Source organism: Glycine soja, chromosome 18, assembly GCF_004193775.1.
Source record: "Glycine soja cultivar W05 chromosome 18, ASM419377v2, whole genome shotgun sequence".
Lineage (NCBI taxonomy): Eukaryota > Viridiplantae > Streptophyta > Magnoliopsida > Fabales > Fabaceae > Glycine > Glycine soja.
Genome location: NC_041019.1, coordinates 20,136,639 through 20,160,723, shown reverse-complemented (window position 1 = coordinate 20,160,723; position 24,085 = coordinate 20,136,639). Strand labels below are relative to the sequence as shown.

The 24,085-nt window shown below is 33.5% G+C and overlaps 1 protein-coding gene across 1 annotated transcript; it reads left to right on the top strand.

Annotated features, from left to right (window-relative positions):
- Window positions 1-17,827: 17,827 nt before the first annotated feature.
- LOC114394943 (probable xyloglucan endotransglucosylase/hydrolase protein 33) lies at window positions 17,828-20,161 on the top strand. Its single transcript, XM_028356622.1, has 4 exons — window positions 17,828-18,140; window positions 18,235-18,335; window positions 18,498-18,706; window positions 19,021-20,161. Exons 1-4 carry the CDS (start codon window positions 17,885-17,887, stop codon window positions 19,415-19,417), a joined length of 963 nt encoding a protein of 320 aa, XP_028212423.1. The 5' UTR covers window positions 17,828-17,884; the 3' UTR covers window positions 19,418-20,161.
- The last annotated feature ends 3,924 nt before the right edge of the window (window positions 20,162-24,085 follow it).

The following is a 24,085-nucleotide window of genomic DNA, read 5'->3' as shown; positions in this document are numbered from 1 at the left end:
CCATGGGTATACCTACTTAATCTGCCTACTGCATATGCAATATCAGGTCTAGAAATTTTCATCAAATGCAGTAAACTCCCAATGATTTGGGCATATTGAGTTTGAGCAATTGGTTCTGCTATATTTTTATTTAATTGAGAGTTAGCATCATAAGGGGTACTCACTAACTTAAAGACATAATATTTATACTTCCTACGAAGTTTTTCAACATAATGCTCTTGGGATAGTAATATACTATATCCTTTCCTTATAATTTTAACTCCCAAAATAACCCTTGCTTCACCCATGTCTTTCATATCAAATTTAGATGCTAAGAAAGATTTAGTTTTTAAAACTATATCATTGCATGTACCAAAAATAAGTATGTCATCCACATACAAGCATATAATAACATGATCATCATTCACAGACTTTTTATACACGCATCTATCGGCATCACTACTAGAAAAACCATCAACAAGTAAAGTCTCATTAAACTTTTCATGCCATTGTTTAGGCGCTTGTTTTAAACCATATAGGGATTTCAAAATTTTGCACACTTTGTTCTCTTGACCATCCACCACACACCCCTCAAGTTGATTCATATTTATCTTTTCCTCTAAATCATTATTCAAGAAAGTTGTCTTAACATCCATCTGATGAATCACTAACTTATGGATTGCAGTTAAGACTATCAAAATCCTAATGGAGGAAATCCTTGTAACAAGTGCAAAGGTATAAAAAAATCTATGTTAGGTTTCTGAGTAAATCCTTTAGCAACCAACATTTCCTTGCACTTATCTATAGATCTATTAGGGTTATACTTCCTCTTAAAGATCCATTTACATCCAATAGGATTTGCACCCTCAGGTAGATCTACGAAAGTCCATGTATTATTCTTTTTAATAGAATCAATTTCAATCCTAATGGCTTGCTCCCAAAGGTTTGCATCTGAAGAACTAATAGCTTTTGAAAAACTTAAGGGATCATCATCAATAAGATATGTATAAAAGTCATCTCCAAAAGATTTCTCCATCCTATGTCTTCTACTTATCCTCAAATCCTCGCTTATAGGTTCACTATAGGTTTCAACTAGTTTTTCAAGTCTAGAAACGGTACTAGAACTGGCACTAGACTTCAAAGGGAAAATGTCCTCAAAGATTTCAGTATTCTTAGTCTCCATGGTGGTATCACACTCAATCATATCGCTCTTAAGAACTAGAAATCTATAGGCACCATTATGTTCAACATAACCAATAAACAAGCAATCAGAAGTCTTAGATCCTATTTTCCTTTTCTTTGGATCGGGTAACATCACTTTGGCTAGGCACCCCCACACTCTTAGATATTTCAGGTTTGGTTTATATCTTTTCCATAACTCATAAGGGCTTAAACCTGTTTTCTTATGAGGAATTCTATTTTGTAAAAAACAAGCAGTCAAAAGGGCTTCCCCCTAAAGGTTGTTAGGAGCAAAGGAACTAACAAGTGAAACATTTATCATTTCCTTAAGGGTTCTATTTTTCCTTTCAACTACTCCATTTGACTCGGGTGAATATGGTGGGGTTACTTCATGAATTATATCTTCCTTTTCACAAAAGTCATTAAACAAAGTGTACTCACCACCCTTATCGGATCTTAGCCTCTTGATTTTTCTATTCAATTGATTCTCAACTTCAGCTTTATAAGATAAGAACATATCAAACGCTTCATATTTGTGTCTAATTATATAAACTTTAGTATATCTATAGTAATCATCTATAAAGGTTACAAAATAACTCTTACCCCCTCTTATCATAGTTTGTTATAAATTAGCAAGATCAAAATGAATTAAGCCTAGTAGTTTAGTTTCACATTGTACAGAAGAACATGATTTCTTAGTTAATTTTGATTCAACACATATTTCGCATTTCTTAATTTGTTTATCATGCATATTAATTAAACTTAGTCGTTGCAATTTCATAACATACGTTGGATTAACATGTCCTAATCTAGAATGCCATACATCATAAGAATATGCATTCTTATTAATCACTTCAGAAACATTGAGTACAAAGAGACCCTGATCACAATAACCCTTCCCCACAAATACATTATTCTTAGTCATAACTATCTTATCAGACTCAAAGGATATCTTTACCCTAACCTTTTCCAACAATGCTATAGAAACAAGGTTAACTCTGATAGAGGAAACATGTGGCATATCATTCAAAGCTAGTGGTTTCCCATATATGAGCTTGAGAAGAACTTTTCCCTTTCCTTGAACCAGAGTAGTTCTTGAATCACTAAGATAAACTTGTTCTTCTCCATCCCTCACAGTAGTGTGGGAGGTAAACATACTCTTATTAGCACAGATGTGTCTGGTAACCCAAAGTTTACCGCCCATTTGTTCACATTAGTGACAACATTCACTTAAGAAAGGACCATAGCAATAATGTCATCTCCTTTAACCAGGTTAGCCATAAGCTTAGGAGGATTGTCATTTCTCAAAACTCTATACCTGCATTGAGGAGCAAAATGTCCTGGTTTCCCACAAACAAAACATACTCCTTTTTTTCTTGAAAGAAGGATTAGAAGCAGGAGCACGTGGGATGGCATTAGAAGGAGCAACATGTGGGTTATTATATTTGTACTTATTCTTGTTATTATGAGCATTTTTGTTGACATACCTCCTATGAAATAGTTTTTCTTGTACCGTGTTTTCCTTGGCAGACGTTGCTTTGGTCCTTGCCGCAACACTTTCCTTCTTATTTGTATCTTCAATGATAATGTGGGTGATAAGGTTTGACATTGACATTTGTTTATGTCTGTGCTTTAACTGTTGTTTGTAGTCTGTCCAGGACTCCAACAACTTATCAATCAAGAGTTCAAAAATGAACTCGTCAAGCAGAGAGAAGTTTTCAGTCCTCAGGTCTTTCAACAGCTTATAGTATTCGTTGATTTATACCTTGATGTCTTTTTCTTTGTTCATGGTCCAACGGTGCGACAAGAATCTTTTTTTGACCACGTCCTCGACAGTGTATTTGAGTATCCCATATCTCTTTGGATTCCTGATAGGAGCAGTAGACATTGAAAAGTGTAGAAGCAAAGCTTCATGGTGAATCAAAGGTGATTCAAAGGTGTTTTGATGATAACAAAAAATGATGACAAAGGTGATGACAAAAAGCTCAAAGATCAATCAAAGAACAACTCAAGTGAATCAAGAACAATTCAAGAGTTCAAGAAAAGAATCAAGAAGAATTCAAGACTCAAGAAGAAAGCCTAGAATCAAGAATCAAGATTCAAGGTTCAAGATCTCAAGAATCAAGATCAAGATTCAAGACTCAAGATTCAAGAATGAAGAAAAGACTCAATCAAGATAAGTATTAAAAAGTTTTTCAAAACTTTGAATAGCACATAAGTTTTTGAAAAAACCTTTTACCAAAGAGTTTTTACTCTCTGGTAATCGATTACTAGATTGTTGTAATCGATTATCAGTAGCAAAACTGTTTTGAAAAAGTTTTCAAATTGAATTTATAACGTTCCAATTATTTTCAAAAAGCTGTAATCGATTACCAGTGCCTTTGAACGTTGAAATTAAAATTCAAATGTGAAGAGTCACATCCTTTCACACAAAAGCTTTGTGTAATCGATTACACTAATTTGGTAATCGATTACCAGTGACTGTTTCTGATAAATCAAAAGATGTAACTCTTCAAAAGGTTTTTGACTTTTTCAAATTGGTTTTAAGTTTTTCTAAAAAGTTATAACTCTTCTAAATGGTTTTCTTGACCAGACATGAAGAGTCTATAAAAGCAAGGTTTTGTTTTGCATTTTTAATTCAATGAATTCATTCTTTCATACTTTTACACTTATTCAACAATCCTTTACAAGCCTCGACTCTCTTTGAATTTCTTCTTCTTCTTTGTACCAAAATCTTTATGAAGTTTTCTAGTTTTCCAAACCTTGAAAACTTGTGCTATTCATCTTTTCATTCTCTTCTCCCTTTGCCAAAAAGAATTCGCCAAGGACTAACCGCCTGAATTCTTTTTGTGTCTCTCTTCTCCCTTTTCCAAAAGAACAAAGGACTAACCGTCTGAATTCTTTTGTGTCTCCCTTCTCCCTTGTCAAAGAATTCAAAACGACACAGTCTGAGAATTCTTTTGATTCTTCCCTTTCCCTAATACAAAAGTGTTCAAAGGACTAACCGCTTGAGAATTGTTTTGTATCCCCATTCACAAAGTATCAAAGGTTTAACAGCCTGAGATCTTTGTCTCAACATATTGGAGGGTACATCCTTTATGGTACAAGTAGAGGGTACATCTACTTGGGTTTGACTGAGAACAAGAGAGGGTACATCTCTTGTGGATCAGTTCTAGTGGAGGGTACATCCACTAGGTTCAAAGAGAACAAGGGAGGGTACATCCCTTGTGGATCTTTGCTTGTAAAAGGATTTTTACAAGGTTGAAAGAAATCTCAAGGACCGCAGGTCGCTTGGGGACTGGATGTAGGCACGGGTTGTTGCTGAACCAGTATAAAAACTCTTGTGTGTTTGTTTCCTTCTTCCCTACTCTTTTACTTTCCGCTGTGTATTTAATTTCCGCTTTTACTTTCTGTTAAGTTTTCTCTTCTACTCCTCATTCTCTTAACAATTTAGTAAAAGCCTTAAAAGAGTATTTTTTTAATTAGTAAAGGTTTAGGAATAATTAATTCAACCCCCCCTTCTTAATTATTCTGAGGCCACTCGATCCAACAAAAAGATCATTAGACAAGTGATGCAATCCTCCCTAGGAAGGGACCAGTTACCAGAGCCATGAGCAAGAGGCTCCAAGAGGATTGCGCTAGAGTTGTTGAAGAAGGCCCAAGGGTTCTCATGAACCTCAGGGTAGATTTTTGAGCCCATGGGCCAAGGTTGGGTCCACTTATCTTTGTATATATTAGATTAGAATTTCATTATTTTTCGTCTCTGTATTTAGGGCTCCATAATGTGGGTAGGGTACCCTAGAAATATATGATTTTTCAGCCCTTGTATTTTAGGGCACTTAGACTAGTTTTTGTATTAGGGGCAATTTTGTAATTTCACATGCACTAAGTGAATATTTGATGTGTGTTGGGAAATAAATTTAATTGAATTGGTAGAAGCCAAATTCAATTAAATTTTAGTGGGGGAGGTGAGCATTTGCATACTACACCTCATTGTCACATCATATAGTCACACTTTGTGCATGTCCTTCATGCTTTACATGCCTCATGACACCTAAGCACACTTAGTGGAGAATCTTGGAATTGATGTTGGATTAGTGGGCTGAACCATAACTGAAATTCACTAATCATAATTAGTGAAATTTTGGCTCCACAAATTCAATTTCAAACTCAAGTGAAATTTGAATTGAAATTCAAATTTCCCTCCAATTTTGTGTGACACTTATGCTATAAATAAAGGTCACGTGTGTGCATTTTTCAACTTTGATCATTTGAGAATTAAACTTCAAAGTTTATACTTCTTTAGAGGCACTAAATTTCGTGCTCTTCTCTTCCTCTCCCTTCATTCATCTTCTTCTACCTTTAAGCTCTTATCCATGGCTTCCTATGGTGGTGAGCTTCTTCTAGACTCATCTTCTACTTGAAGTGGCGTCTCCATTCATCTCCTTCTCCATTCCGCTGCAATCAGACCTCAAGAAGCAAAGGAATCCATTGATGAAGAAGATCCAAGGCCTACAAGCTCCACATGGAGCTACATTATGTGGTATCAAGAGCCTCTTCATCTAGGTGATGTTCTTTTGCTTCCTCTATCTTTTTGTTCGGTCAATTCACTTTAATTCCTTGTTATTCATCTTATTCTCCATGTATATCCTTCATTGTCTTGTGGTTTGGTGCTGTTTAGAGTAGATTAAAAAAAACTGATTAAATCTTAGATCTACACTTGTTTTTGTATTTCTATGGTTCAAATTCTATAGATCTACTCTTGAATCATGTTTTTGTGTTGATTTTAGGTTCTATCATTTTTCAGTCATAATCTTTTTGTGCCGAACCTTTAGATCTAAATTTTTTTTCCAAAATATTGATTAGAAAAAAAACAAAAATCTAAGTGTAAATCACTTAATCCATGTTGTCTTAGAGTCATGTTTAGTTATAATAATTGTCACATTATGTTCTAAGTTTGTGTTGAATTTTTATTTTGTTGATTGAATTCTAGATACATTTGTTCATGTATTCTTGTCATTCTTAGCCTATCTTTTGAATTTTGAGTCTAATTCATGCATGTTATTTAGTTCATAACATGTTCTAAATCAATTCCTAGAAGTAGTCTTGTTGTTGAACTTTTTTTTTTTTTTTCTAAGTTTCATACATGATGCCTATGATGAAGTTGAGTAGTGGTGCTGAGTTGTGGCTGAATTTGTGAATCAAAATAAGTCTTAAGCTCTCTTGAATTGTGTTATTCAAGATAATTGAGCATAAGCAAACACAAATTGTAACTATCCAAGCCTTAAGCAACATAAACACTACTCTTGATTTTTAGGTTTAAATTACTGGTTTTGGCAGCTTGAACATACGAACTTGTATAAATTTTTGGGAAATGGTCACTACGATTTTTGAGCTGAAAGTTTTACTGAATTTTCTAGACATCTGGAAAAAAATAATAAAAAAATAACCAAGCTATTTGGATAAAAGGAAAAAATAAGAAAAATCACACAAGTTGGCAGAAAAATCAGTGTTCAGGAAAAAAAAGTGAAAGGGAAGTGTGCTTGTTGTTTTGGCTCGAAATTTGTTCTATAATTAGTGCCTATTTTATACCAATCTTAGTTCTGAAATTTCAATTGAAAATTACTGTGAAAATTAGTTCCAAAACTAGAGGTTTCTTGAGTCTTTTTTTTACAGTTTTTTTACTCTACTCTAGAGCCATTCTAAGTTTCTCTTTGAGTCCTACCTTGCTTTTATGTGCTTTTCATTGCTTTAATTGTTGAATAATCCTTGAAAATTTGTCTCGTTCAAACTCTATTGGTTTAGTTTTCATTTCATTTTTTTTTTGGCTTTGGTTATTGCTTGTCTCTTTGTTTCCTTGTTTGTGAGTTGCCATATAGGGAATTAGAAAGGAGGATTGGTGCCATCCCTTGAAGAATTTGAGTCAAGAAGCAAGGGGAAAATCACCTTAAGAGCTATTGGACTAAGAAGCACTCCAAATTGAGTGAATCACCAAAGAGAGAACAACCACCAAAATTGAGAAACTTGTTGTAATTTTGTAATTGACAATTTACTTACTTTCATTGCTTTCAAATTTTGTAACAAAAAGACCTTTCATTGGAAGTAAGTTGGGAGCTTCCAATAGGTCACCCTACTTCCATTTGTGTGTAATAATTTTATGCAATTTTTCCTTAGGATTATGAGTGTTTTGTTGGTAACCTTAAATGTGGTCATCCAAACACTCTTAGGATTCGCCTAGTTTACATTTCTTGCTTACTTTCATAGCTTATTTCTTTTACTGTCCATTGTCAATCCACCTAGATAGTTTGCCTTTTATCAATTAGTTTTTACCTTATCTTTCACACCTCTTTTAGTGTTTATTTTGGCTAGTTTCAACCATAGTTTCTTTTACCTTTTGTTTTCAAACCCCCAACAAGAAAGAATCATAACTTAGGAACCAACATGAGTCTTCATTCTTCATCTAGTGTTAATGGTAAGGGTTCTACTCCTAAGGACCCCTTGTATAAGATATTAGATAAGTTGAGATCCCTTAAGTTGTGGAGTGAAAAACAAGAGAGAAAAGAAAAAGGTAAAAAAAGAGTGGAAGAAATAAGTCAAGATGAAAGAGAGAAAATAAGAGAGGAAGAAAGAAGAAAAATAATGAAAGAAATGAAAAGAGAAAAACATGTCTCTTATAGTAGTCATGACTCTTGCAAAAGTTTAAGTGAAGAACTTAGGGATTATTATAGAGGGCGCCATAGTTCACATACTAAACATCACTCTCAAAGAAGAGAAAAGGATAGAAGGCTTCAAGAGGTTAACATTAGCCTTCCATATTTCCATGGAAAATATAATGTTGAGGCCTACTTAGATTGGGAAATTAAGGTTGAACAACTCTTTTGTTGCCATCATATTAGCAAAGAGAGAAAAGTTCCATTGGCTACCCTTAGCTTTCAAGGGTATGCCCTCTATTGGTGGACTTCCCTTGTTAGGGAACGAAGGATTCATGGGGATCCTCCAGTAAAGTATTGGAATGATCTTAAGAGTGCCCTTAGGAAGGGGCACATTCCCTCCTACTATGAAAGGGAGCTTATGGACAAGCTCCAAAGGCTTAGACAAGGGAGTATGAGTGTTGAAGAATATAGACAACAAATGGAAATACTCTTTTTAAGAGCTGGACTTAGGGAGGAGGAAAGAATAAGCATAGCTAGGTTCCTTAGGGGGCTTAATATGGAAGTGAGGGATAAGGTTGAACTCCTTCCATATAGGGACCTAGATGAGCTAGTCCAACTTTGTATAAGAGTGGAGCAACAAATTAAAAGAAAGTCTTCTTCAAAATCTTATGGCTCTCACTCTTATCCAAGGAAGGACCAAGCCCATGGAATTTTGGGAGCTACACCTTCAAAACCCAAGGAAGATAAGGGTAAGACCATAGAGAAATACACTCCTAAGACTAGTTCCCAAGAAAGGACTAGCAAAATTAAATGCTTCAAATGTCTTGGGAAAGGTCACATTGCCTCTCAATGCCCCACAAAGAAAACCATGATCATGAGGGGTCAATACATTTATAGTAGTCAAGAGGAGACTACTTCTTGCCCTTCCTCTAGTGGAAGTGAAGATGAAGTAAGGGGGTGAAGAGTCAAGTGAGGAAGTCTACCCCCATGAAAAAGGTGACCTCTTAATGGTTAGAAGGCTCCATGGAGGTCAATCTTGTGATCTATCTCAATCCCAAAGAGAGAACATCTTTCATACAAGATGCAAAATTTTAGATAAAACTTGTTCTCTCATTGTGGATAGTGGATCTTGTTGCAATTGTTGTAGCACAAGATTAGTTTCCAAATTGAACCTCACTATCATTCGCCACCCAAAACCTTATAAACTTAAATGGCTCAATGAGTAAGGGGAAATGATAGTTAACCAACAAGTGAAGGTACCTTTCTCCATTAAGACATATAAGGATGAATTTAATTGTGATATAGTTCCCATGGAAGCAGGACATATTCTTTTAGGAAGGTCGTGACAATTTGATAGGAAGATCATTTACAATGGCCTAACTAATGAGATTACCCTCACCCATCTTGGCACTAAATTTGTGTTGCATCCTCAAACACCTTCACAGGTGGCCAAAGATCAACTAACTATGAAAGATAAGAGGGATGAGGAAGAAAAACTAGAAAAACAAAAGAAAAAGAAGGATAGTAAGGCCTTGTCTTCAAAGGCCAAGGGGAAGGAAAAAGAGGAAAAGGATTCCTCCAAGAAGATTGTTAAGAAGGAAAATCATTTTGCAACAAAAGATGATATTAAAAAAGCACTCCATCTTAAACAATCTTTCTACCTTTTCCTATCAAGGGAAACATCCCTTAGCACTGCCACAATTCCTACATTTAAGACCTTATCCCTAAAGGTCCAAGAACTCTTACATGAATTTGTTGATATATTTCCCAAAGAGATACCCCCTGGGCTACCTCCTTTAAGGGGAATAGAACACCAAATAGATTTAGTCCCAGGAGCAAGCCTTCCTAATAGGCCAGCCTATAGGACTAACCCTCTGGAGACTAAGGAGATAGAGTCTTAGGTTAAAGAATTATTAGAGAAGGGTTGGGTCCAAGAGAGCCTAAGCCCATGTGCTATGCCAGTGTTGTTGGTGCCCAAAAAGGATGGTGCGTGGAGAATGTGTACATATTGCAGGGCCATCAATAACATCATTGTAAAGTATAGACACCTCATTCCTAGACTTGATGATTTGCTTGATGAGTTGCACGGTGGCAATATATTTTCAAAAATTGATCTTAAAAGTGGTTATCACCAAATCAGGATGAAAAAGGGTGATGAGTGGAAAACCGCTTTCAAGACCAAGTTTGGTTTGTATGAATGGCTAGTGATGCCTTTTGGGCTCACTAATGCACCAAGAACCTTTATGAGGCTTATGCATCATGTCTTAAGGGATTTCATAGGTAGATTTGTAGTTGTTTATTTTGATGATATTTTAGTGTACAGTAGGAGCCTAGATAATCACTTAGGACATCTCAGGCAAGTTCTTTTAGTCCTTAGGAAAAACACCCTCTATGCAAATATAGAGAAGTGTACCTTTTGTGTAGATAATATAGTTTTCTTAGGGTTTGTAGTTGGTAGAAATGGGGTCCAAGTGGACCATGGGAAAATCAAGGCCATCCAAGAATGGCCCACCCTAAAAAGTGTGGGAGATATTAGGAGCTTTCATGGGTTAGCAAGCTTCTATAGAAGATTCGTTCCTTATTTCTCTACAATTGTATCACCTCTCAATGAGCTGGTGAAGAAGAATGTGGCATTTAGTTGGGGTGAAAAACAAGAGCAAGCCTTTGCTTTTCTAAAAAAAAAGCTTACTAAGGCACCTGTTCTAGCTCTTCCTAACTTTTCTAAAACTTTTGAGCTAGAATGTGATGCCTCTGGAATGGGAGTTGGAGCTGTATTGTTACAAGGTGGGTACCCTATTGCTTATTTTAGTGAAAAATTTCATAGTGTCACCCTCAACTACCCCACCTATGATAAAGATCTTTATGCCTTAATAAGAGCCCTCCAAACTTGGGAACATTACCTTGTTTCCAAGGAATTTTTCGTTCATAGTGGTCATCAATCACTTAAGTACATTAGAGGGCAAAGCAAGATAAACAAAAGGCATGCAAAATGGGTAGAGTACCTAGAGAAATTTCCATATGTTATCAAATACAAAAAGGGAAAAACAAATGTGGTAGCTGATGCCCTCTCTAGGAGACACGCATTGTTTTGCTTCCTAGGAGCTCAAATTTTAGGATTTGATAACATTAGGGACTTGTATGCTTTAGATGAATATTTCTCTCCCATTTATGAGAGTTGTGGGAAAAAGGCCAAAGATGGATTCTATTTGGCTGAGGGGTATTTCTTCAAAGAGGGAAAGCTTTGCATACCCCAAGGATCCATTAGGAAATTACTTGTGAAAGAGAGCCATGAGGGTGGGCTCATGGGCCACTTTGGGATAGACAAGACCCTTGTCTTACTCAAAGAAAAGTTTTATTGGCCCCATATGAAGAAAGATGTCCATAAGCATTACACTAGGTGTGTGGCTTGTTTACAAGCCAAGTCTAGGATGATGCCTCATGGACTATACACACCCTTACCCATCCCGTCTGCACCTTGGGTAGACATTAGTATGGACTTTCTCCTTGGGCTTCCTAGAACCCAAAGACGTGTAGACTCTATCTTTGTGGTGGTGGATAGGTTTAGCAAGATGGCACACTTTATACCATGCCACAAGGTGGATGATGCTTCCCACATCTCAAAACTCTTTTTCAGGGAAGCTGTGAGACTCCATGGTTTGCCTAGGACCATTGTGTCAGATAGAGATGCTAAGTTCCTTAGCCACTTCTGGAAAACCTTATGGGCTAAGCTAGGAACCAAACTTCTTTTCTCTACCACTTGTCATCCACAAACTGATGGGCAAACAGAGGTAGTGAATAAGTCTTTATCCATCCTTTTAAGGGCTCTTCTGAAAGGCAACCATAAGTCTTGAGATGAGTATCTTCCTCATGTAGAATTTGCCTACAACAGGGGGGTTCATAGAACCACCAAGCAATCCCCTTTTGAGGTTGTCTATGGATTCAATCCCCTAACACCCTTAGACCTCATTCCCCTCCCTCTTGACACTTCTTTTATACATAAAGAAGGGGAATCTAGGCCAGAGTTTGTAAAGAAGTTGCATGAGAGGGTTAAGAACCAAATAGAGAACCAAACAAAGGTGTATTCAACTAAAGGCAATAGAGGAAGAAATGAGCTAGTTCTTAATGAGGGGGACAGGGTTTGGCTCCATCTTAGGAAGGATAGATTCCCTACTAAAAGAAAATCCAAGCTTAGCCCTAGAGGGGATGGACTTTTTCAGGTCTTGGAGAGGATCAATAATAATGCCTATAGGTTGGACCTCCCAGAAGAGTATGGAGTTAGTACCACTTTTAATATTTTTGATTTAATTCCTTTTGCAGGTTGAGCTGATATTGAGGAGGAGGAACCGACAGATTTGAGGTCAAATCCTCTTCAAGGAGGAGGGGATGATGCAATCCTCCCTAGGAAGGGACCAATTACCAGAGCCAAGGCACTTAACAAAGTGTGACGACATACCTTATTGGCTTGAAACCATTGTTGAAGTTGATTGGCATCAATAACGGCATCAGGTTTGGGAGTGGAAAGAGTGAAGACAACTCTATGCATGTCCAGCAAGGTATGAACGTGTTCCTGCCAGCGACAAAAGTTTTGGCCAGTGAGGACATCAACTTTTGAGACATCAGGCAGGGGCTTGGCAAAGGTTTCAGTCGGTGGCATGGGGTTAGAAGCGTGGCATTGTTGACAAGTGTTGCAACTGCAACCATGATTTAAACCTTTTAGATTGTTGTTGCTAAAGTAAAAAATCACGAACTCGATTGAACTTCCTGAGGCGTAGTAGTCACTAACCTAAAAGGTTTATCCATGGTGTCTCACGCAAACCTCCTAGGATACAACAAGAATGTCTTAGTAGAGCTAATGTTACAGAACTCACAAAAATAAAACCAACTCAGGAATAAAGAGTGAGAGAGATTAATAGGAGCAAAGAGGAGGAACAAAAAAAAAAACAATTGACACCTAAACACCTTTGCAATCACGTTCAAAGACCATCAGCCAACCTTTTTTTTTTATCACCAATTATAAGCCTATAATTACCATTGTCCCCCTCTTGATTTCTACTTTTATTGACATTAATAGAAGATGTAATTGATTGCTTAATTGTAGGAGATTTGAATTTCAAATTCTTGAAAATAAATATCATAACTTTCCTTGTCTTATGATTTCCATTTAATTAAATATTTTTTTAAAAAGTTCTTTTAAAATAAACATTAAAATTACAATCCTTTTTTAGTGTGATTGTTGTTATTTCATCATTCATAATAGACAATTAAGCTCGAGTCAGATAAAATCATTATAGGCGATAAAAAAAATCTTTTTAAGTATTTAACATAATTATATACCCAAGTTTCAACAATATTTTTGTTTTACTTTTAAATCCTATAAATTTATTTTTACATAAAAATCGTATAGAATAATTTTAAATAATTTCATAAGTAAATATTTTGTTGAATAATATTTGTTTTATCATGCTGAATTTTTAGGCTAAAAAACTATCTAATTAATTAATATTTATTATAAAATAATATTTAATATTTTGACTCAATATTTAATAACTTCGTATACCAAATTTTGTTGATCCACATGTATTTATTAATGTTAAATTTATATAAATATATACATATAATAAATATTAAAATTAATTTTTTAAATATATTTTCATTACAAAAATGTTATTTTACATTACTATCTTTAATTAAATATAAATATTTTCTTATAGTAGAGTTAGCATGTATTATTCACGAAAAATAATCTTGCTTGAGTTAAATAATACCATTATGATGACACTATTTTTAACATGCTTATGACATATAAATCACTATGAATCTTTCACGAAAAACTGATTGAAATATTTAAACAAAAATATTATTCTTTTTTACCTTAATATACACATTTGCTTCTCACAAGTAAAATATAATACTAAAATTCTATATCAGCTCATCTTACACAAGTACTTACTAACTAAATATAAATTGTCTACTATAGAATAAAATAATAATTTATCAATATTTATTGATTTTTGTAACTTCTCTTTCAACCACATGACTCTTACGTACCAAAGTCTTATTTAAGAGATTCGATCTCCATTCCACTTGAATCAACATCTTGTTGGTAAGTAATATTTGATTTTAAAAGTTTGCATTTAATATAATTAAATCTTAAACTTTAAATTATTCGAAACATTGTTTATAAACTATATATAAATATTATAAAATCAATAAATTTTTCTCACAAAATAGTTATAAAATAATTGAATTATTTTATCATTTAACATTTCAAAATTATAAAAATATTTTAATTAAGCATAAGTTAAATACTTTCTCAATTCTTAAAAATACACTTCTCATACAATTTTATTAATATTTAAATAAAATATGAAATATCTATGGGATTATAACTAATTATATATATATTTCACTTGGATACTCTAACGCTTTATATATTTTTGTAGAACTTAAACAACTAATTACTTTTGTCTCAGTATAAAAATTTGATTTTATAAACGTGTATTTAAATCACGCGTGAAAATGAGTGATTCATGCAAATACAAGGATATCTTGTGCTACTTTTGCAAGTGTTGTTTCTTTCTTATTAAAACTTTTAGAGACATTTTTTATTGTCAGACTAACTTTTTTTTAATATGTTTTAAGTTATTATTTTAACATAATTTATGCAACATTAACCAGGTCATTCTTAACCTATCATTCTTATTAAATATTCACGTTTTATTTTTTAATCATCGTTAAGAAAAAATATATATCTAACATTTATTTTTAAGTGATTTATGATATACATAAACTATTTAAATAAATACTTAAAAATCAAGACGACTCGTGCGAACGCAAAATAAGATAAAATAAAGACAAACTAATTAATTGTTATGAAGCAAACTTAAATGAGACAATCAATTTTCTCCACATCTTTCCCCTTTTATTTGGAGTCATGGCAGAGTAAAACAATCAAACAATAAAAAATAAGTAAATATATTTTTATCTCTAATAAATTTTTAATTTTTATATTTACTTCTTAATAAATTTTTGTTTTAGATTGAGTCTTTCATAAAATAATAATTTTATTTTTAGTTTTTATACTTATTTAGTCTTTAATAAGTCAACGAATTTTATGTTTTTTCCTGATAAAAAAATTTATTTGTTATTAATTGAGAGAAAATAAAAATCTCATTTATCATAAAATAAATATAAAATTCATTAGTTTTTCAGGAACTAAAATAAAATATATCAAAGATAAAAAATAAAATTATTATTTTATTAAATACTCAACACAAAACAAAAATTTATTAAAACATAAACACAAAATTATCTATTTATTAAGAATAAAAACATGCTAACAATAAATAATAAATTAACCCTTAGCTTTAGTTTAAAATTCCGGTTCTGAATGTCATCTGGTCAATCAATATAGTACTTCACCCCGTGCGATGCATTAGTTATGTAATTTATCATTCTATGATCATTTATTGCGTGCCATCTATGGTAAGGAAGATTGAGAGTATTGAAAATGCACCGACTTTGCTTTCTCCAATAATGTGTTCAGAATAAGAATATTATACACCTGTTTAATGATGGATTTTAATGAGTTATGCAGTTTCAATGGTAAAATAGGAGCTAAGTTCATTGCATATAATTTAATAGCATCATGATTATGTTGGCAAAATTAGAAAAAGAAATAAAGTTAGGTATTAATTTATTGGGTCTATAGCTTATTTCTCCAAAAACTCTGTAAGTTGTTCATGATATTTGATCCTCTAGAACTGCAAACCATATGGTGTATGTTATTAGTTCAAGAAAAAGTTTGCATAAATTATATCCAATTATATTGCATTAATTAAAATTAGTTAACAAATAACAACCTCGTGTATTATTCAATTTAGCACATCTTCTTAAATTCCACGTATACAAGAAGCCATCGGAAATATGGTTCGTGATATCAGCCAAGGGCAACCAAAAAAGAACTATTATAACAATTGTTTCTGTAGAGTTTTAGCTTGATAGGCTCAACTTGATCTCGATTAAGACATAAGTTTTTAGTAATATATGATGACTAATTTTTATCACTTTACATAATAACAGATCTAATAAAGTATAAGTATACAACTATAGTCATAACAATATCTAGTACTTCAAAACAATAAAAGAATCCTGAAACTATGGTAAGAGTTTTAAAAGTTAAAATCAAGTTAGAGCTCGAACTTATATAATTTCTCTAATTGGATAACATTAAATTCTAGTAGAGGAAAACCATCCATCAGGTGATGGAGACATGGCTTAGTTCAACCCCCTTTTTCATAGATACACGCAAATTGGCCCTACTTTCATATTTGTCCATGCTATTGCTATCACTATCTCTACCTTTGTTTTCATTCACCTATTTAAGATTCAGTAAGCAATTGAGTGCCGCAGGGAAATGTAATTCCATGCCTTAAATATTAAATCTGCTTGTGACCACCACCACCTACACGTCCTTTTTCTTTCAATGCGATCCGTGCAACCCTTTTTATGCTACTATCAAAAGAAAATTACAAACAAAAGCAACGTGCATCTATTGTGTCCTGTGTTATTTTTCTGTCGCATCAGATTCCTCTGCATGCCAGCTAAGTCACCCCTGTCAGATTTGGTCATTTTTCACACAAAATAAGATACTTTGACATTTTTTTGGTCTAACTTAACTTTATTATATAGTTAATCAATGCTTATATAGATCCCTCATTGATTCTCCCGATTAATCTATTTAACTAATTAACTGTGATTTACCTACCGGGTGGCCATTTTCTGATTAGCAATTTAAGTTGAAATGAAATTTCTATGCTAATTCAACCCAACTAACTATCCAAATTTCGTTATACTCTTTATCCTATTCCATAAACCACGTTTTTGTTTTCTTCTAATAGGCTTAGATTAACATTTAAAACCTCTAAAATAGTTTATGTATCATTAAGCCACTGAAGTATTATCAGTGAGTCATTAGTTCAATTGAAAATAAATTTAAACTCTTTAAGTAAGGTCTTGAATCCAGTCTTATAGATAAAAAAATAAAGTTTAAAATAAAAATTCCACTAAAAATAATTGATCAAAATTTTTTATAAAGATTAATTATTAATAAAATTAATAAATATTTTGTAATGATAAAACGCTAAAAAAAATTATAAGAGTATGGTTGGATGAAAGAATTTAAAATTTTGAAAAATTTTAAATTCTAAGAATTTTAAATACTTCAATTGAAATTTTTTTATTTTCAAAATTTTATGTTTGGATAAAAAAATTAAAATTATGAAGGTGAAAAAAATGAATGAAAAAAAAAGATATGATTGGTGTGCTAGTTATACGTGTTCCTCTAAACTCAGACTCGATCGATGTTCCACAATCTCATACGGTGTTTTTTTCTTGAAAAAAACTGTAAGAAAAGAATTTCAATTTCTCACCTTTTAAAAGGAAATTAAAATTTCAAATTTTTAGTTGTTTAAAATTTCAAAATTTTAAATTCTTTAAAAAAAAACATCCAAACAATGAATTCTAGATTACAGAAATTCAAATTCTCTAATAAATTACTTTCTTGAGTTAAAATTTTCTATCCAAACATATTCTAAAAGTATTAGATAGCCCTAATATTACCCGCACGAAAAAGTGTATGTGTTGATGTGATATATGGTCTTCATCATTATGCAATCGAAAGCCAATTCCAATCAAAGATTACGCGTTTTTAAGAGAATTAGTTGCTCCCAATTGGATCACAGCTACAATTGAGGAACAAGACATGTACCAGATGTTACAGCCATGCAAGTGAGAGTGAGATTGCCCATCAAACATTAACTAAAAATGTCCATTCCATTCCATGCCCCTAACATTAGGTATGCCCCACAACCCAAACCCCGCCAAACCTAAACAAATCACCCCCACATGACTCTTTGGATCATTGCCTTTATGATCCAAGACACCTATCAAAAAAGATACTATGAAATGACTGAAGGAGAAAGGCAATTAGCCACCAGCCAGCTAGAAAACAACTAAGCAAAGATTATGAACCCCATTAAACCACACCCAATAATATATATACCCAATCTGACATGCTTATTCTGCCCATATGTCCACAAAACATGGCACTTTTGCAACAAAAACTAGGCTTCTCATATCTACTAATCCTTTGCTTAGCCACTCTTGTTTCTTCACACAGGCCTTATACAACTCCAAGTGTCACACGCTTGACTGATTCTTTTCCTCGTGTCCAAGTTGATAGTGCTTTTTCTAAGACCTTTGGGGCCAAAAATATCCAGTTTCTTAGTAATGGGTCCACGGTCACACTGGCTCTTGACAAAATCTCAGGTTAGTATGAAGAACCTCTTCAATTAATCAAGTTATTAAAAAATTTGCAATTTTTCTTTTGACACTTCTTAACATATCCTATTATTCTATATAGGCTCAGGCTTGGTATCACAAAGCAGATACTCCTATGGATTCTTCAGTGCTGCAATCAAACTACCTTCTGGTTTGTCACCTGGAGTTGTTGTTGCTTTTTATGTAAGCTCACTGCTTCTTTGCTTAAGAGTCTTCAATTAAGTATAATATATATGGTAGCATAGCACACAGCACAAACACTTACTTCATTGACTAGATTCTTTACTATTATGTTACCTTTTGAGGTATGAATGTCCTCAAGAAATTGACTAGAGAAAACATCAGTTGTCTAATTCAGATAAATTTCCTCACAACCATGATGAGATAGACATTGAACTGCTTGGTCATGATAAGAGAAATGACTGGGTTATTCAAACAAATATCTATGCCAATGGAAGTGTCAGCACAGGGAGAGAAGAGAAATTCTATTTCTGGTTCGACCCAACACAGCAGTACCATTATTACAGCATCTTGTGGAACAGTTATCACACAGTGTAAGTAATATAAGTCTTGTTTCAATCTTGAAATTGAAAGAACAAAAAGCGAGGAGTGTTAACAACACACTCTTTGGCACGTCTCTTCTAATGCAGTCTTTTATGTTGGCTAAAATTTATCAAAAACTACAAAATATTCATTAAATAAGTCGTGACATCCACAAAATTGTGATTTTTAATAAATTTTAATTAGCAAGAAAGAGTCCATTCAAAAAAGTGTGTTGCTAGCATATCTGAAAGCGAAATGGATTGACTTTCTTGATTAATATTTAATAGTCGTAGACTAATAAATAACCCAATTGTGGATTTTGTAGGTTCTTAGTGGACAATATTCCTGTGAGAGAATTCATACACAGCAACACATACCCTTCTATTTATCCATCAAAGCCAATGTCAGTGTATGCCACAATATGGGATGGTTCAGAATGGGCTACTCATGGTGGCAAATACCCTGTTAACTATAAGTATGCACCATTTGTTGTTTCATTTGCACAAATAGAATTGAGTGGCTGCATTTCTGACCCCACAGCACCAGTTTCTTCATGTTCTAAGGCCAGTTCTTCAGGCCTAGACCCAGTTAATGGACCAGAATTTACTAAGCTATCACAGCAGCAGATAGCAGCTATGGATTGGGCAAGAAGGAAGCTCATGTTTTACTCTTACTGCAACGACAGATCCAGATTCAAAGTCATGCCACCAGAATGCCATTGATTTAAATTAATTTGAGAAAAAATACGAAAAGGGAATTCCTGAAATTGCATTTATTAATTATCATGAAGGAAGCAATAGTCATACTTTATATAAATTAATACCACTTTTCGATTTAATCCCTTCATGGTAAAGATTTTTTAGAAATTCTCCTTTTCATGAATTTTTCTGTTGAATATTAATCTTTACTTTTTTTAAAGTATATTTTTTCTCAACAGTGGGGAATAATTACAATGTTGTAACTTCAATTCTTTGGCTCAATAATTGCACGAAAGTGTCAGAAAGAGCACTGGAACAGAAAATGGACAAAATAATACGTTCTAATTAGTACTTTAGTCTGGTGTCTTCGTATATTGTTAGCATTTAACTAGACATAGGGCATCGAATTACAAATTCAAATGCCATTCAGCGGCATTATTTGAAATTTGATCTTACCACTGTTGAGCGCATGGAACAAATGATGTGAGATTATTTTTGGATCTCGAATTCGAGTTTTAATATGCAAAATTGCCTTACATATTTGAAAGGAGATTGAACTTTGTTGTTTGTTGTGATCCTACTAGGCTAGAGCAGTATAGTCTCAAGAGATAAATAATTGATCTTACCCTAGTGAGGTCCATTGTGATCGTAGTCCAAGTATTAGCCCCAAAAGCCAAGAAAACATTATTGTGGCTATGACAAACATGTGGGTTGTGAACCTATGACTAATTGAGAAAACATCGTAGATGTAAGTTGTTGCGTCTCAAATGGTTCAGTTATGGTTTCTTGTTTAATAAAATAGACAGGCCAAGTGAGTCAAAATTTTAATGTGACTATTTGGCCATGTACTAAATAAGAATATCCACCAAAAATAGAGAAAAAATACAAAACAAAAGGCCATCCATAGGCTTGGCATCTTAATGGGTTTATGTGCCGATTGAGTACCATACCATGTGGCCTGAACAGCTGAACTTGCAGTATAGCTAGATTCCTTCACTGAAAGTTGGAACCTTCTGCAGGCAGCTGCAAACAGTCTTAGACAAACCACATATGATTAGTTTGGGTATGGCCTTGGCTTGTGGGAGAGAAGTCTTAACTGAAGTTGGAGAAAGAGAAACAGTAGACATTGATTTGGAGATCATAAGAGAATTTTAGGTCTGTTTTTTGCTTAATAATGTTTAGTATGGTTTCCCTAAGGTTTATACAAATAACACATGTCTCCTCTCTGTTTTCAAACTATACAAAAAACCCCTAATTGTTCATTGTTTGTTACATAGACCTCCCCTCCCTTACTAACGATGTTAACTTTGAAAGCAGACACATATTACACATGTGACTTCTAATGATTTTCTCTTTCCAAAATTATCCCCTCCTTCAACCTTCTAACAACTAAAACATTTGAAAAAAATGAAGCAAGATCGTGGCCTGCTTATGAGTTGGACAAAAAGATCATGGCTTGTGTGGCTACCTTTGGGTTGCACACAAAGATCGTCGAACCTGAAGATAAATCACGGTGAGCTTTTGGTTGTTAGGTGAGGTTTTGTTTTTTATTTTTTTCTTTGTTAATGTTGTTGGGTTGCTAGGTTGTGGAGCAGGTGTTGTACAATTTATAATTTTTTGTTCCCCTTTTATGTTTTATGTGGTTGCTTTGTTTAGTTGATTTTTTTTTTTTTTTGCTTCCTTATGTTGTTTCAAATTTTTGCATTTTATTTGATGAACATTATGTTGTATGTCATGTTATTGGTAAGGTGTTCGATATAATGTCTGAATCAGGAGCAACATCATCTTCTAGTTTATGTGCCAATGTTGTAAAGGTGAAAAAATCTTATGAATTGTTGAAGATGGACATTAAAGATTTGAAGACGGAAGTTGACAAAATGAAGACCAACTTATGAGTTGTAATGGGTTTCATAATTGTAATTGTATTTGTTGTTGGCATTGTTATTATTGCAATTAAGTGACTAGGTAGGTGTATGTAGTCATAAGTTGAAGTTTAGATGGTCCTTACTAAGCAACTTGTAATGAAGTTTATGTAGTCCTTATTTCCTATTGGGTTCTTTGTTTTGTTGGTGGTTGTTTAGTCTAACAACTTATTTGTCATGGTATGTAATTTTGTTTACATGACATGAAATTATATGAACTATGTTTGGTATAATAACTTGGTTCCTATTTTCACATCTAGTATACATCTTTTTTTTAACGACAAATTATATTATGTTAATCTGAGTATATATGTGGAAAAAAAATTCTATAATAAAATAACACTTGCTAATAAATCATTTGAATTCCAATAACACCAAAAAATAAAAAAATAGTCTTGCAATCCTAATAATTCCACACACTGAATATTAACTAATACCAAATTGAATTCATCATTGCTAAAAAAAGGACATACTTTGTATACTTCTTACACATATGTATTGACCAACATTTAATGAAATAAGAAACTGTTCTTACAAATTGATCCCATCGAGTTGCATGATATGTTGTCAGAACAAGGTTGTTCGACAAAACAACCATATTGAAGATGAACATTCATGGAAGAATCTTGTTCTCAAAAAATAGAAACTACACAATATATAAGAAAATGCTGGTTTTGAACCAAAAAATCTGCCCCTATGCATGTGTAATAATATTTGACTTCTTTCCCACAACAAAAAAAGTTAGTTTGCGTATAAGTAAAATAACTAATTTTCAAAATATAACAATGATCTTAAACATTCATAGGCTTGGCTCTTGGTCTCTTCCTTTTCTTTTATCCTGCACCATTGTCTGTGTTAACTAGTTGGTAAGAAGCAACAAATGCATTGATAGCTTTAGATTGTGTACCTATTATATGACAAAAAATCATGTTCAACATATGACAATATGAACCACATAAGCAATTAGGTTCAACACAAACCATTCAAATTCAGCGATAAGGTTTTTAAACAATATACCTCACTGGTCAATCCAGATTATTGTGCTGCAAGTACATTAGTTTGCACAAGTGTTGGATTTACATTGTTGCCAGGTTCAACATTGACATTGCTCCCACTTGGTTGTTGCTAACATCAAGTTTCAATTAACAAATGAAAGTCAAATTACATATCCAACAAATTGCTTGCCAATTCAAATTCTATTTAATGTACTAACTTGTTTTTTAGAATTTTTCTTTCTGACCGGAGCCCTTTCACAAGTCCTATAGTTGTATTCAAATTGCTTGCAACTAGAACACCTTACTATGTTGGACCTTCTTGCTTGTTGGGTTCCTAAAGGTCCCTCAACATTAGTTTTCCTTCTTGCGTTTCTTGGTCGACCGGGTAATCTTTTCAAAGTTAGAGAACCAATACATGATAATCTCCCCTATTTGAATTAACATCAACGTTAGGCATAGGATGGATAACTTCATCATAAGCAATCAACAACTTAGAAGTTGTAAGAGCTTCATCACAATAACTCTCAACATTTTCTCTTTGATACACTGTGATGCACATACATGTTTGCATGGCAATCCAGCAAGGTTCCATTCATTACACCCACACATCTTGTCCATTAATTTAACCACAAAATTGGTGTACCATATTTCAAATTCAAAAACCTCATTGTCTGCATGGTTTTACACAAATAGGTCTTCACTCTAGGTGGCACATGATTTTGACTAGTGGTTGTTGTCTCATATCTCTTCTAGAAAGTTACCATGAGCCTGCAAACTATAGATTGAAGCATGGGCAGTACTATTTTCTTTCTATCATCACCCAACCAAGCTTTAAAACTTCACTGATGTTGTTTGTGACATGATCACTCCTACATAAAGGGTGATATGTGTGCCTAACCCACATTGGTTTTGGTTTATCTTTAGCCAACAACCAATCAGCAACCTCATTTTTGTTCTTTCTTAAAGCATTCAATGATTTATCAAAGTTGGCCTCAGTGTATGCCATGGCACATGCCCAAAATTGGCTAGTAAACAAAAGAGATTTAAGCATGGTCTTAGAGTGGTTCAACTTGTGATTACAGAAAACCTACATGTTCAATCATAAAATAATTTAAAATCATGCAGTAGTCATTTACAAATAAAAGAAAACCTATCATGCAGTAATCATTTACAAATTTCACAAAACTAGTTTACTTTATATTTGAATCTGACCTGTATCTTGCATATGGAAAAGTTTCTTATATAACTCGAGAAAGACCCTATAACACAAAAAAAAATCATCAATAACATTTTACAAAATAACATTGGAAATAAAACAATTATCAATGTCACATACCTTTTGCTAATCTGACATGATAGTAACAAAGTCATCCTTCCATTTAGAAACTGATTGTAATGATTCTCTTAACAAAGTGAGAAAAAACTTCCACAAATCTATATTTTCAATCTCAACCTTTGTAAATGCAATAGGGAACATGCCTTTATTCCCATCAAGTCCAACAACAGATAGTAATACCCCTCCAAATGGCCCTTTTAAATGGTAGCCATCAATACCAAATCAGGGCCTACACCTTACAAATCCTTTTTTCATGGCATCCAGACAAACAAAAATCCTATTAAATTTAGGATTCATGCCTACCTTAGGTTCTAGTTAAAACTTTACTAAACTCCTCTCATTTTTTTTAAAACTACCCACACCTAAGGAGGCCAAACATTGTAAGACAAAGAGTGTACCCCTTTAGTGTTTTGGTGGACCTTATTCTTGACATAATATA

What these genes read in the sequence shown, in the direction of transcription:
- LOC114394943 (XM_028356622.1), top strand. Translation starts at nt 17,885, where the DNA reads ATGCTTATTCTGCCCATATGTCCACAAAACATGGCACTTTTGCAACAA. An exon ending in GGCTCTTGACAAAATCTCAG is followed by an intron (nt 18,141 to 18,234) that starts GTTAGTATGAAG and finishes TATTCTATATAG; the next exon opens with GCTCAGGCTTGGTATCACAA. An exon ending in GAGTTGTTGTTGCTTTTTAT is followed by an intron (nt 18,336 to 18,497) that starts GTAAGCTCACTG and finishes AGAAAACATCAG; the next exon opens with TTGTCTAATTCAGATAAATT.